General features: G+C 40.9%; 1 protein-coding gene across 4 annotated transcripts; it reads left to right on the top strand.

The window, feature by feature from the left end:
- Positions 1-76: 76 nt before the first annotated feature.
- On the top strand, positions 77-7813 carry ythdf3 (YTH N6-methyladenosine RNA binding protein 3). Of its 4 annotated transcripts, none has more exons than XM_011488915.3 (5): positions 77-414; positions 1125-1149; positions 1328-1407; positions 2253-3908; positions 6812-7813. In XM_011488915.3, the coding sequence occupies exons 1-5, from the start codon at positions 412-414 to the stop codon at positions 6833-6835; spliced, it is 1788 nt and encodes a 595-aa protein (XP_011487217.1). In that variant the 5' UTR covers positions 77-411; the 3' UTR covers positions 6836-7813. The 4 variants fall into 4 exon arrangements, with proteins under 4 accessions (XP_011487217.1, XP_011487218.1, XP_004081092.1 ...); XM_011488916.3 differs by lacking the exon at positions 77-414 and adding an exon at positions 421-550; XM_004081044.4 differs by lacking the exon at positions 77-414 and adding an exon at positions 576-755.
- The last annotated feature ends 4632 nt before the right edge of the window (positions 7814-12445 follow it).

Below are 12445 nucleotides of genomic sequence, written 5' to 3'. Positions count from 1 at the left end.
CACAAAAACTATTTGTAGTTTTTAGGCGTATCCTTTATGTTCATTTAAATATAGAAATATAAAAATAAAATGGCATAATAGTGGAACATTAAACGTGAGAAAGTCTTAAGAAAATAATATATAAGAAATCCTTCTGCTACGTAATCATTTCAGTGTCTATCAAAGCCGTCGGCTGAAGAAAGAAGCTTCCTTATTGTTTTGCTGAAAGTTATTGTGTTTGATTCGATCACAGGCTTCAGTTCAGAGCGTTTGGAGAGAAAAAAAAGACAAAAGTAGCAGAAACTCGCGTGTCCGTGGCTGTCATGTGAAGTGTCAGCTTGTAACATGACTCAGAGCGTCACAGGCGGAAGGTCACGGAGCAGCAGCACGGAACGGAAGCGGGAGTAAAAAGCCTATCCGCCATTGTGGAATATGGTAAGGGGTATTCCAGCAAGGCAATAATCAGTCCCAAATTGACGCGGAGAAAGGGAATTTAGGACAGGAACGGACACGGGGATTGACGCCTCGTCCACAGACACCAAGTTGCCGTCTCTAGCTGCAAGAAGAAGAGGCAGGTTGTCGCGAGTCTTTTTTTTTTTTTTTTTTTTTAGTACGGCAGGAAAACGTCGCCGTAAAACGTTTACTGAGTGAGTGGACGACCAGAGACCAAAGCAGCGAAGTGCAGAGACAGACGTGCGAGGGGGAAACCGTGGATAGTCTCAATAACGGCGTTCAGTTTGGGTTCCTGGAGGATGTCAGCTACCACAGTCGATCAGGTTCGTGTACTGTCTGAGGCATGGACGATGTTACGCGTTAGCTTTGCGGCGATTTGAAACTTTGCTGACAACAGTTTGATCCGGTGCGCCAGATCAAACAGGCTCTCAAGTCCTGGAGATTCGATAGCTGTTAGCTGGAGCGTAGGCCGACTGGACTACCGACTAACTCTGGCTGCAGCCGGTTGACAATGCGGCACCGTTTGACATCCGGTTAGTTCGTTGAAGCAGCCCTTATATGCTAACATCCGGGATAAGGTTCACAGTCTTGGGTAAACTACAGCTACCTGAACGGTACTTGTGCTGCTAGTACAGCCTGCTCTCTCAGGGTTGTTCTTCTAACCGTCTTATCTGTCTTTTTGTCATTTCCAGAGACCTAAAGGACAAGGAAACAAAGGTAAAAAGTACACATGACATGCAGATTTGAAACATGCTAATTGACTGACAGTTACTTTTTGTCTAACCTGCAGCATGTTGACCCACCACTATTGTACCTATGATGAAGAGAATTTATCTTGACTGTTTATGGTAAATATTTGCCAAGTAAACATGTTTTTTTCTCTTTCCTTATTTAGTGCAAAACGGATCAATGCATCAAAAGGATGGTGTGAATGATGATGATTTTGAGCCTTACCTGGGCGGTCCGACAAATCAGGTGTTGTATCACTGAATTGTGTACTTTAATCATCTTCAACTCTTACTCACCTGCTGAAATACAAGGAAAACGAAATCAATTTATTCTCATAATGAGAATTAATGTTGGACTGTACAATTAAAGACCCACTCCGATGAAAATTGTGTTTTTGGTGTCTTTTACGTGTTCTTGTTACGTTTTTCTGGCTATATTATAAGTCAGGTGAGCTTCAAATTGCATTTCTGAGTATTTCTTTATTCAAATTGCATCCACTTATAGACAAATCAATCGTTGAACGTCTTTTTCTTCCTCGTCCGAGCTGACATCTGGCTCAAAACGTAAGGGAAAGGTGTCGATCGATCGGGTAGGATGTGACGGTAGGTCGCGGGCCATCAAAGATAAATAAACAAAAAAGATGGAGCTTGTTATCTCAAAGTAGCTTGCGTGCCAAAAAAGTGTGGGCACCCCAGTTTTAAGCTAGGCAGGAAAAAGTTTAAACAGATGGATGATGGGAAGGGGAGGGAGGCTTACTCCATGCAATGGTCTTGGCCTTAACACAGGCAAGTTTCTAATGAAGTCTTGCTACTTTGCATAATTATTCAGGTTTTTTGATTTTTGCTAAAACGACATTATCATAATTAAAAGACCACTGGACTAACAATCGTTCAAATGATGATCGAAGTGGGACTTTAAATTGTTTGTACAAGTTGCTGTAATAGGTCAGTTTAAAAAAAATATATAAATAGAAATATAGAGGGGGAGGGAATAATAGATGTAACAATGATTCCTGGTAAGAGTTAATCTCTGTTTGCTTTTGCTGCTGTGATTTGTTGTTAAAACCTGTCTTTCTTTATTGTACCACACAGAATAACAGCTATCCACCAATGTCCGACCCCTACATGTCCAGCTACTATGCTCCATCCATTGGTTTCCCTTATTCTCTGGGAGAGGCTGCTTGGTCCACGGCAGGAGACCCACCCATGCCCTACCTAACTACCTATGGACAGATGAGTAATGGCGAGCCGCACTTTATTCCTGATGGCGTTTTTGGCCAACCAGGTGCCCTGGGAAACACCCCTCCCTTTCTTGGCCAACATGGCTTCAACTTCTTTCCTGGTAATGCTGACTTTTCTACTTGGGGTACAAGTGTTTCTCAGGGTCAATCAACTCAGAGCTCAGTCTATAGTAACAGCTATGGCTACGCCCCCAGCTCATTGAGCCGGGCCATCGCAGACGGACAAGCCGGCTTTGGAAGTGAAACCCAGCTCAGTAAGGTTCCAGTTCTGAACAGCATTGAGCAAGGCATGACGGGCCTAAAACTGGGTACGGATATGGTGGCAGCTGTCACCAAAACAGTGGGTTCCCCTTTAGGAGGCAATGCAGGTATGAGCAGCATGGCGGCTAATAACCTTCCCCCATCCATCAGCTCGTCAGCACCCAAACCTGCCTCCTGGGCAGCTATTGCCAAGAAGCCAGCCAAACCCCAACCCAAGGTCAAGCCTAAAGCCAACATAGGGATGGGGGTTGGTGCCACTATCCCCCCACCACCCATAAAGCACAATATGAACATTGGTACTTGGGAAGATAAGGGCTCACTTAACAAGCCCCCGTTAGCTCAGACTATGATGCCACCCCAACCTATGGTGCAGCAGCCACTCTTGGCTCAGCCTCAGCCATTACTGCAGAACCCTTTACCCCATCAGCCTCCTCATCAGCACCAGCATCAACACCAGTCTTTTCAGCTCCAGTCCCTTCAGTCTCCCCAACACCCCCAGCCCATGCATGCCCATCAGCACCTTCACCTTGCTTCCCAACCTGGTCCCCCTCAACATCTCCATCAGCAACAACCCCAGCACCCAGTTCCGCCCCCCAATCGTTGGGTGGCTCCCAGGAACCGTGGTGAGGGCTTCGGTATGGGTGTTGGGATTCCACTGAGCGCTGCTCCTTGCTCAGGAGAAGTGCACCCCGTGCTTGAGAAACTCCGCGTCCTCAACAACTACAACCCCAAAGACTTTGACTGGAACTTGAAACATGGACGAGTTTTCATCATCAAGAGTTACTCAGAAGACGACATCCACCGCTCAATCAAGTATTCTATCTGGTGCAGCACAGAACATGGCAACAAGCGGCTGGATAGTGCGTACCGCTCACTGGGTAACAAAGGACCCCTGTACCTTTTGTTCAGTGTCAACGGCAGTGGGCATTTCTGCGGCGTGGCCGAGATGCGCTCACCGGTGGACTACAACGCCTATGCAGGCGTCTGGTCTCAGGACAAATGGAAGGGCAAATTTGAGGTGAAGTGGGTTTTCATAAAAGATGTGCCCAATAATCAGCTGCGTCACATCCGTCTGGAGAATAATGACAACAAACCAGTGACCAACTCCAGGGACACTCAGGAAGTGCCTCTGGAGAAGGCCAAACAAGTGCTTAAAGTTATTGCAACTTTCAAGCACACCACCTCAATCTTTGATGACTTTGCACATTATGAGAAACGTCAAGAAGAGGAGGATGCTCTGAGGAAGGTGAGCACATGGTATAAAGCCATAGCTGTGTTGTTCCCTTTTAATCATCTGTTTCAGCTGCTCTGAGGTTTTAGCATCACGTGGCGGCATCAACAGTCTACAGTGAGAGGAAGTTCCCTGAGGTCTGTCAGCAGGTTGACGTGCACCTGTTGGGGTTCAGGAAATCCCCGGTCCTCGCCTGCCTGTTTTCTCTGCGACGGTTAAAAAATCTTGAATGTATACAGGCTTTCCCAAAATAGCGCACATTCCTGGCATTCCGTATTTCAGACAAAGGCAGATGCAGGCTCTGATCCCCCTTTGAACACCCAGCTCTGCTGTTCTCCACAGGCTCCTCAGGCTTTATTTGACTTTAACAACATAAGCCCTGGGTCCACAAACTGGCGACAGCATCCGTCTCACAGTTTGGCTCTTAAAGAGGTTTTACCCCCCCTCAAAAAAAAAGAACACAATAAAAATGTAATATCACAATTGCCCCCGCACAGTGCAAGACTCAGAGGAGAAACGTGCAATATGGTGCAGTGTTAATAACAGTGGCATGCAACAAATGTTTAATTTAGCAGTAAAAGCTCAGTGGGATTCTGCTGCTGCGAAGACACGCTTGCAAATGAGTTGAACCAGGTTTCACTGAGTGCGTTGTGCTGCTTCCATTCTTGGATTCCACAGCATATTAATTAGATCAAGAAAACCCACAAGAAAACCTGCTCCCACTTTTTCTTTTCACCGGCACCCCCACGCTGCTTCCGGGATTCTATATTGAGTTCTGGCTGCTGACCTTAATATGCGCCGTGTTACTTTCTCATAAATATTTCAAGTCAGTGTTTTCAAGCTTCTGGAAAACAACCTGTCAGTTAAAAGCCGGTATCATGCCGCGATGTGACTGCGTTGTGCTACGCTACTTTCATAGTCTTGACCTCCTACATGACAGGATCGGTCCAGCGGAGGCCTCACTTACCTTCACCTGACAAGGTTAATTGTTGTCTGTTGTTCAGTCTGTCCTTCCTTGTCTTTGAAAGGTGTTAAAGCAGAACCCTGGTCTATACAATAAAATCTCTCGGGTTGTTTAGAATAAATAAAACTTAAAAATCTGAAAGTTAGATCTCCTCTGTGTGCAGTTAAAAGGAAACTCATGGTAGGAGTGATTTTGCTGTTATGTAACAGTTTCATTCGTTTTTTAGGAGTTTTTTGCTGGGTAAAAATTAAACTCGGTCCACGTTAATGCTCTAAGGAGAAGATGCACATTTTCATCAGTTTATTACTAATTTTTTACTAAAAATGAATCTATTTTTAGGTTTCAATTGTATTTTTTGTTAATATTTTGCTATCAGAAGTGACATCCTTCCTCCCTTTATGGCCCACTCCCCTGAGTATTTGACTACAGAGTCGCTGCTGTTAAATGTGCTTTGAGTATGTCCTTTTTTTTTTTTTTTATATAAATCTATGGCGCATCTTTTAACTAGAGGCTCCTGCAGTAACTTCAGTCTGAAGCTTGTGTAAACAGAGCTGAGTATTCGTGCATTCCTTAGGACCTCTAATTTTCTCTGCTTTCTTACTGAGAGTGCAGTAAAGTATCTGTTTTTTTTTTAGACACTAACCTGAAAAAGCTCTTTACTTTAAGGATTGATTGGATGTTTTAGGAAGAAAGAAAACAGCTGGAAATCTGTTCAGTGACATTTGGACTTCTAATCAGCTCCTTTAGTAAAGGGCCTTATCAGGAGGAGAGACAGGGAAAAGGGTGCATGGGGGCTAAATAGGTTTTGGTCACATTTTTGTAAATGATTTAACAATTTCTTTCATCTGTGCAGACAGAGGTTTTTAGTTTTTTGCACTGTGCCTTCAGATATCTGGTAACCAAACCAGGTTTTCTCTGGATTTTTGGTGTTTTTTAACATCTTCTTGTAGCGTTTTTCTCACAATGGAGATCATATATAAAGAAAATTAAGCTCAAAATTGCTTTTCTGAGCATGTCTTTGTTTAAATTGTTGTGAATCAGGAGCAGAGGAAAAATGCCGCTTGTAGCTGTGGCGTAGAAGCCATAATTGGAGGACCGAATGCTCTCCCTGCTCTGCTCCATTCTAATGCATTCACTTGCAGACGAATAGATTTGCGTACGACTTCATCTAAGCTGGCTTTTTCTTGTTTAAAAGACCGAAGTAGGGGTTTGAAAATACCCGACACAGAAGTCACATGCTGGTCCCCTTCTGTTAACTCACAGTTGTGTGAGGTTTTCTTGCCTGGCATCTAGGGGGTGTAAGGAGTTTGACGGCTTCAGTTTCTATCATTCCTTAGTGGTTGTGGGAGTGTTGCAGAGCAAATAGTCCTGATGAGGGAAGTTGGTTGCCATGGGAGAAGTGTGCGAGGTTATGTGGCTGGTATGTGTCCAAGCAGCCTCTGAATGAATGCAAAGACTGGAGGCTTTTATTGTAATGCTTAACAGAAACAAGACGAGAGGTTTTAGCCACTATGATAGGGACTTTTAGGTGTTTCTACCTCATTTCTGCAGTGTTGGCTGATTTCCTGTTGGAGTGACAAAGAAGTATTGTAGAATGTTTTACTAAAATATTTGTCCATGGCATATTATAGGAAATAGAGAAAACAATGATGATGTTCTGAATCTAGAAACCTAGAATAATGTAAGGGTAAGGATTACTTGGATGTAATTACTTATTTTTATTTCTGCCCAAATCATGTAGAATGATTTAAAAATAATTTTTTTGGCACAAGCAGCAACACAATGCAACAATCTTGATGTAAGAGTGTCATTTTTGAGAATTTCCGTTTATTCAGTTGTGGGATCAGCCTCCAGCATTTAGATGGGGTCTTCTTTGTTGACAACAGTAAATATTTTCAGTGTTATTTCAGTATTTCCCTGATTATTTCTCAATTCTTCCCTCTTTTTCCACCAGGAGCGCAGTCGAAATAAACAGTAACCTTCAAGCAAGCTCTCTGCTGGAACTGCAACACTAATGATGTTAAATCAAACCTGCCTAACCACAAGGAGGAAAGGCTCTCCCAATCTTTCCGCTGAAGAAGACAATGTATCCAAACACTTGAACATGACAAGAGGTGAACTCATCTGTATCCATTGACTGGTGCATCGAACCTTTTTGTTTCTGCTTCACAAGAAAAGAAGTGTAACGTTCTTTGACACTCAGTCTTTCAAGCACTTTCAGTCCCTCTAAACAGCCTCTGCCAGTATCCTTAACGCTGTAATTCTGTTCTTTGATTTTGTTTTGTGAGCTACTAACTAATTAACCAGAGTAGTCAGAAAATTCCATCACGCTTCTTCTTTTTTTTTTTTTTTTTTTAAAGCCTCAATTGTTTGAGATATCACTGAGCGTCATCAGTCCCTGAAGACAATTACAGACAAAAAATGATTCTTGTACTGGAATCTGTATTCAGCTGTCTGATCCATTGAGACGGAGGCTGCGGATGATTGACAGGGGGAATAAATAATTGGGTGAACGGCCACAATCATACCAATCGTGTTAGCCTTCTTTGACCTGATCTGTTCTTTCTGCATCTCTTTCTGTGTATCAAAAGATTAGTGACACAGCGGCCTGGTGACAGCAGGCTTGTGCTAATCTTTCATTTCTTTTGTCCTTTTCTTTTTTTTGTTGAAATTCTGTCATTCTAAAGTGCATTTGTTTGAGGAGAAACCTGCTGCTCTGGTAGACCATCACTGGTTTTATTGGTGACCATCTTTACTGTTGATGTATTCTGTCTGATCTTCAGGCTCAGCCAGATTATTTGTCCTGGACAACAGAGCTTTTTTTTTTTTTTGTGGAGAACCTCCACCTGATAGACTTGAGGTTCTTCCCAAAAGGCTTCCATCAGCTGCACAGATGCATCAGTTTTCTCCTCTTTGAAAGTCACCAGCTAAATAAAGCTTATGTTTAGTGCAAACATTTGCGTTTGTGGTTTTTCCTCTTTAAACACATTTCAATGATAAACAGTACATTAAAAAAATTCCATATTCTAATAAAGGCTTCTGAAATCTAAGAAACTCTTTGGACATTCGGTTTTAGGTTATTACTTCAATGTTCTACCTTTTGTATTTCCTGCTTTTAAATCCTTCACAATTCCACATAAAAAAGAAAAAGATCCACATAAAAAACGTCAGTGTGCATCATACCCCTAAAGATTATCTTGATTATTACATTAGCAACAGCTGAGATGATTTATTTTTTATTACTATGGTTGATACAATAGCTCAAATTCATGACTTGTTTTACACTGATCCCCTAACTGACCTTTTAAATGGTCCAATTTTTGTCTTTTTTTAATAAATTGGTTTAAACCTGAGCATGCTAGCCTGAGGAGGAGGCTGGTACATTTGTTGGCAGCACGGTGTGGTTGCTGTGGAAACGGTTAAATAAAGAGAATGTGCTCCTTGTGTCTGTTGGATCACTGTTGCCGGCAGGTCGTGGTGAAATGTTGACTTGGATTGACTCACCTCTGGAAAAACTGTTAAACTGTAGGCAAAAAAAAAACGAATAGTTAAAAATATGAAAAAAATACCAATAATCTTCATTTAAAAGACTCATCTGGTCTTTAATGAGGTTGTAAACTATTTAACCACACACTAAAAATTTATTTGCTACAGCAGAAATTCCTGGAATTATTTATAGAGGGATTTATTTATTAGTGCATTTACGCTTACATAATTGAGGATTTCTTCCACCTTCTATGCAGAGTAGCTTTTCCTGTGAGAGCTTAACTAGTCATAAGCACTGATTTGCAATCCTTTGAAACAAGCCTGGTTAGATCAATCTTTGTTTCAGCTCCACAAACATACTATAAAGGAATGGAGGGAGTTCAATCTCCATGAACCGCACAGCCTGTAGGGGCTGTATTCGCATGTCGGTGCATGAGTAAATTTCATTTCAGAAACACTGATAGAAATGATGCTCATTGGTTTTAAGCTGGACTGCATCAGGCTGTGCGGTAGAGAAGCCTTCATTAGTAAACTTACGGTAGTTTTGATGCTTTGTAGATTCTGTTTTGTTCAAACTTAAAATATATTTACATTTCGAATAACAAACTACGTTGGCCTGGTAACTTTTGAATTTACCCGCAGGTAGAAGACACACAGATTACTTTAACTTTCACTTGAATTCGATTTAGTTTATTCAGAACCACGAGAAGGCTTTTTTTCCTCTGAGAGAAAACAAGTAACTGTGTGGAGGAAGGCAGTAGAGACTTGCTTTATGTGTGATCCTGATCAAAAATAACCTCAGTGTTCTGCATGGTGGTACCAGAAGCCAAGATGATGCCATCTGGAGTAACTTCATGGTTCGACAGTGTGTGTCTGTGGCGATTTGGGTGAATAATTAACCAAGAGCAAAGGCATCAAAGAAAATGTAAAATTCAACATAATCATATATAACACGTTTTACTCCAGCATTTTTTAAATAGACTAATAGATGAAGAAATTTGATAAATGCATACACTTTAAAAAAACAGCATGTCAACAGGAGATTGAAACAATTATTTAGCAAAGAAAATAACAGCAAAATTGATCCTTACTGTGGTGGAAAAGCCTTGAAATAGAAAAATACAGATGTGGACGTATCTGTGAATTTTTTCCTTCTTTAACATGAAAGAAAAATAAAAAATGATTTATTAAAGGTAAAGACCAAAATCTGAGCTGGACATCATTGGATTAACATGCAGGAGAAACGGCTGAAAATCTCTAAATTATGTGTTCTGAGCATCTTTTAGACATGTGTAATGGATGCATTACATGATGTTTTCTTTGTGTTTTCAGTGCTTCAATGTGAGCAAATTCACTAAACTGCAATGTCTGCTTTAACAAGCGTTCCTCCTATCAGAGTCTGTCCACTAGAGTGCACCATCCCATCACCATGTGTAAAGCCTCTGCAGCTCTCAAAAATCTTTTCTTGTTAAAAGGAAAGCTCTCCTTCTTCTAAAGCCCTCCAACTCCTACACACACAATCATACCAGGATGAGAAGCACTTGTTGTACTTCCACTGTTTCTTTTTTTTAAATAGCAATTAATTCCAGCAAACGTAAGTTATGCTGAGGAAGATGAAGGATGGAAGCAGTGAGTGAGAGGAATTCTCTTTTATGTGCATCAAGAAGGAATGAAGAGCTGTAATTACGATATTGTAGGCTTTGGATTAAAACTCGTCTCCTTTGTGTACTAATTTACATCCGTCAGGTTTTCACAGGCAGCCTTTGAAAAGACCACACTTCCATTTGTGTGGAAGCTAAACAGGAAACGTGCTTTTTATTTGCCTCTCAGTGCCCTCTCAATTGTGCGTGATGTTGCAGAGATGCACAAAACGTGCACAACACCGGTTTAATTAAAGACCCCGGCTGTGACATAGATTTGGCCTTGTGCATTTAAGAGACAAAAACGAGGATTTTTCTTCAGTGTTTCTTAAATTGTTTACCCTGCCTGCTCACCTTCCTTCATCCAGTTCCCCAGGCTTGTTCTATTTTGCTCTACCACTTAAGAATCAGAGAAACTGACTAACAACTTTAATGCCACCATGAGGTTAATTTGCTCTGGTCAGATCTGTTTCAAGAGACTGCCAAGCAAACTTTTTTTTATACCCCAATCCGTCAAAATGTCCTTCTGGAGGGAGAATCTGGGAGCGAGGATAAGAGAAGAAGCATCCTCCTCTCTGAGAGTTGAAATGCCTTTGAAGTCTCAGTCACTCTGAAGACTCATCAACACATGGCTCAAGGCAAGGTTAGCGCAAGTCTCAGGGTTGGCACTTCCTCCATGTTGCAAGGTTCTCACACTTGAGGCCATGTCACTCAAACAGTCCTCATAGAGAATTAGTGCTTCTGATAACTATGTTAACTGACAGACGGTTGATCTCAGAGCAAACCTTAATGCACATATCTGTGAAAGATCAGACACTGGGAAGGAATCAGCAGATTTGTGATCAAATGTTCAAAGCTCATGTATGTTTCAGCGTATTATCAGGCGAGCCACGTGCATTTATAAGAGATTGTGAATAATAGTAGGTATTCTTATGGCGCTTTTCCAAGGTGTCTCTGTTGCCATGGTTATATCAGTATCTGTGAACAAGTCTGAGCATTTGCAGAACTCGTCCATATGGTACAAACACGGCAGAACAGGCCGTGCTGTTGTGCACTCTGTGACCTGATTATCATGAACCCAAATATTCTTGCAGATCCCCTCATGCAGGTGTTGGAAGGAAACATTTTTTTAAAAAAACATGCAGGTGATCGACATTGAAATGATTTTTACCAAATATCAAGTGTTCTCTAATTTTAGTTGTATTCTCTGGCATGTTTAATTAAGATTAAAAAGAGATGCTGTATTACTGTTTACGTCATCATGTATGATACTTACAAAAGGAGGAAGCAACAAGAAAATAAATACATTAAAAAAAAAAACTTTGTTAGAGCTGCTCAGTAACTCAAACCACAAAAGTTCCAGAAGTTTTTATAATTCACAATAACTCTAAAGATCCAAAGATGGATTTTAGTGAGTTGAATTTGGACTTGATGGAATTGATGACATCACATAAAACAGCAAGGTCTAAAAATTTATGTTACGGCCTACTACCTCTTTAAATAGAGAGAAATGATGCATTATCCATTCATTTATCATCCACTCATACTCTCATGATGCCTATAGGATCACTGGGAGGTTGCCAGTCTTTTGTAGGGTCATTTTTTTGACTTTAAGAATGTATTATAATTTTATATTAATTTGCTTCCTGCATTATTCTGTTTATCCTTCACATTAATTTTAAAGGCATTCTTAATCCCTCGGTAAAGGTGAAGGACTGGTAATCACACAACCAAACTGTTAACCCCTTGACACCTGAATTTATTTCCAGCTATGAAACAAAAATATAACTTACGTTTTTGCTTCAATAGAAGCAAAATAAAAGGTATGTAGTTTGATGCATATTTGCATTGTAGGTGTCAATGCAGTATTATAGTTTTCATTGCTAGGAACATCAATTAACACATTCATTCATTTATTGATTCATCTTCTGCCGTTTTATCCCTTTCGGGGTCACGTGGCTGCCGGAGCCTATCCCGGCCACTTGTGGGCGAAGGCAGGCTACTGGACAGTTCACCAGTCTGTCGCAGGGCATCAATTAACACAGTAAAACTGAATTTGAGAAAATGAGAATAAACACATTATAATGGAAATATTAGACATCTTTAAAATTTAATTTTTTCTATTGGTTTTAAATGTCTTTTAAATGTGATAGTTATCAATCTGAAACATTTTACATCTTGGAAAAAAAAATCACATTTTCTTTTTTTGAATGTGTCTTAGCAAAACCTTGTATCTCTTTTAACCCTTGTGCGCTCTTAGATGACCTCACCCATACTTTGACTTGTTCTCCCTACCATGACAAAGGTGGATAAAGGTGGAAAGATTTCATGTAATCCATGGACACCAGTGAAGATCACAAATCATTGAAGAAAAAAGGTTCAGACCACTGTCTAGTGGGTCTAGATGACCCAACTCCCAACGTTAAAGTACCTAGGATAGCACAAGGGTTAATTAAAGACTG

Source organism: Oryzias latipes, chromosome 20 (genome assembly GCF_002234675.1).
Source record: "Oryzias latipes chromosome 20, ASM223467v1".
Taxonomy (NCBI): Eukaryota; Metazoa; Chordata; class Actinopteri; order Beloniformes; family Adrianichthyidae; genus Oryzias; species Oryzias latipes.
This window is presented reverse-complemented; position numbering and strand designations above follow the sequence as displayed.

Excerpts from the sequence above, each read along its gene's own strand:
- ythdf3 (XM_004081044.4), top strand. The coding sequence starts at position 732 with ATGTCAGCTACCACAGTCGATCAG. Across the intron at positions 756-1,124 it reads CAGCTACCACAGTCGATCAG|AGACCTAAAGGACAAGGAAA; the intron begins GTTCGTGTACTG and ends TGTCATTTCCAG. Across the intron at positions 1,150-1,327 it reads TAAAGGACAAGGAAACAAAG|TGCAAAACGGATCAATGCAT; the intron begins GTAAAAAGTACA and ends TTCCTTATTTAG.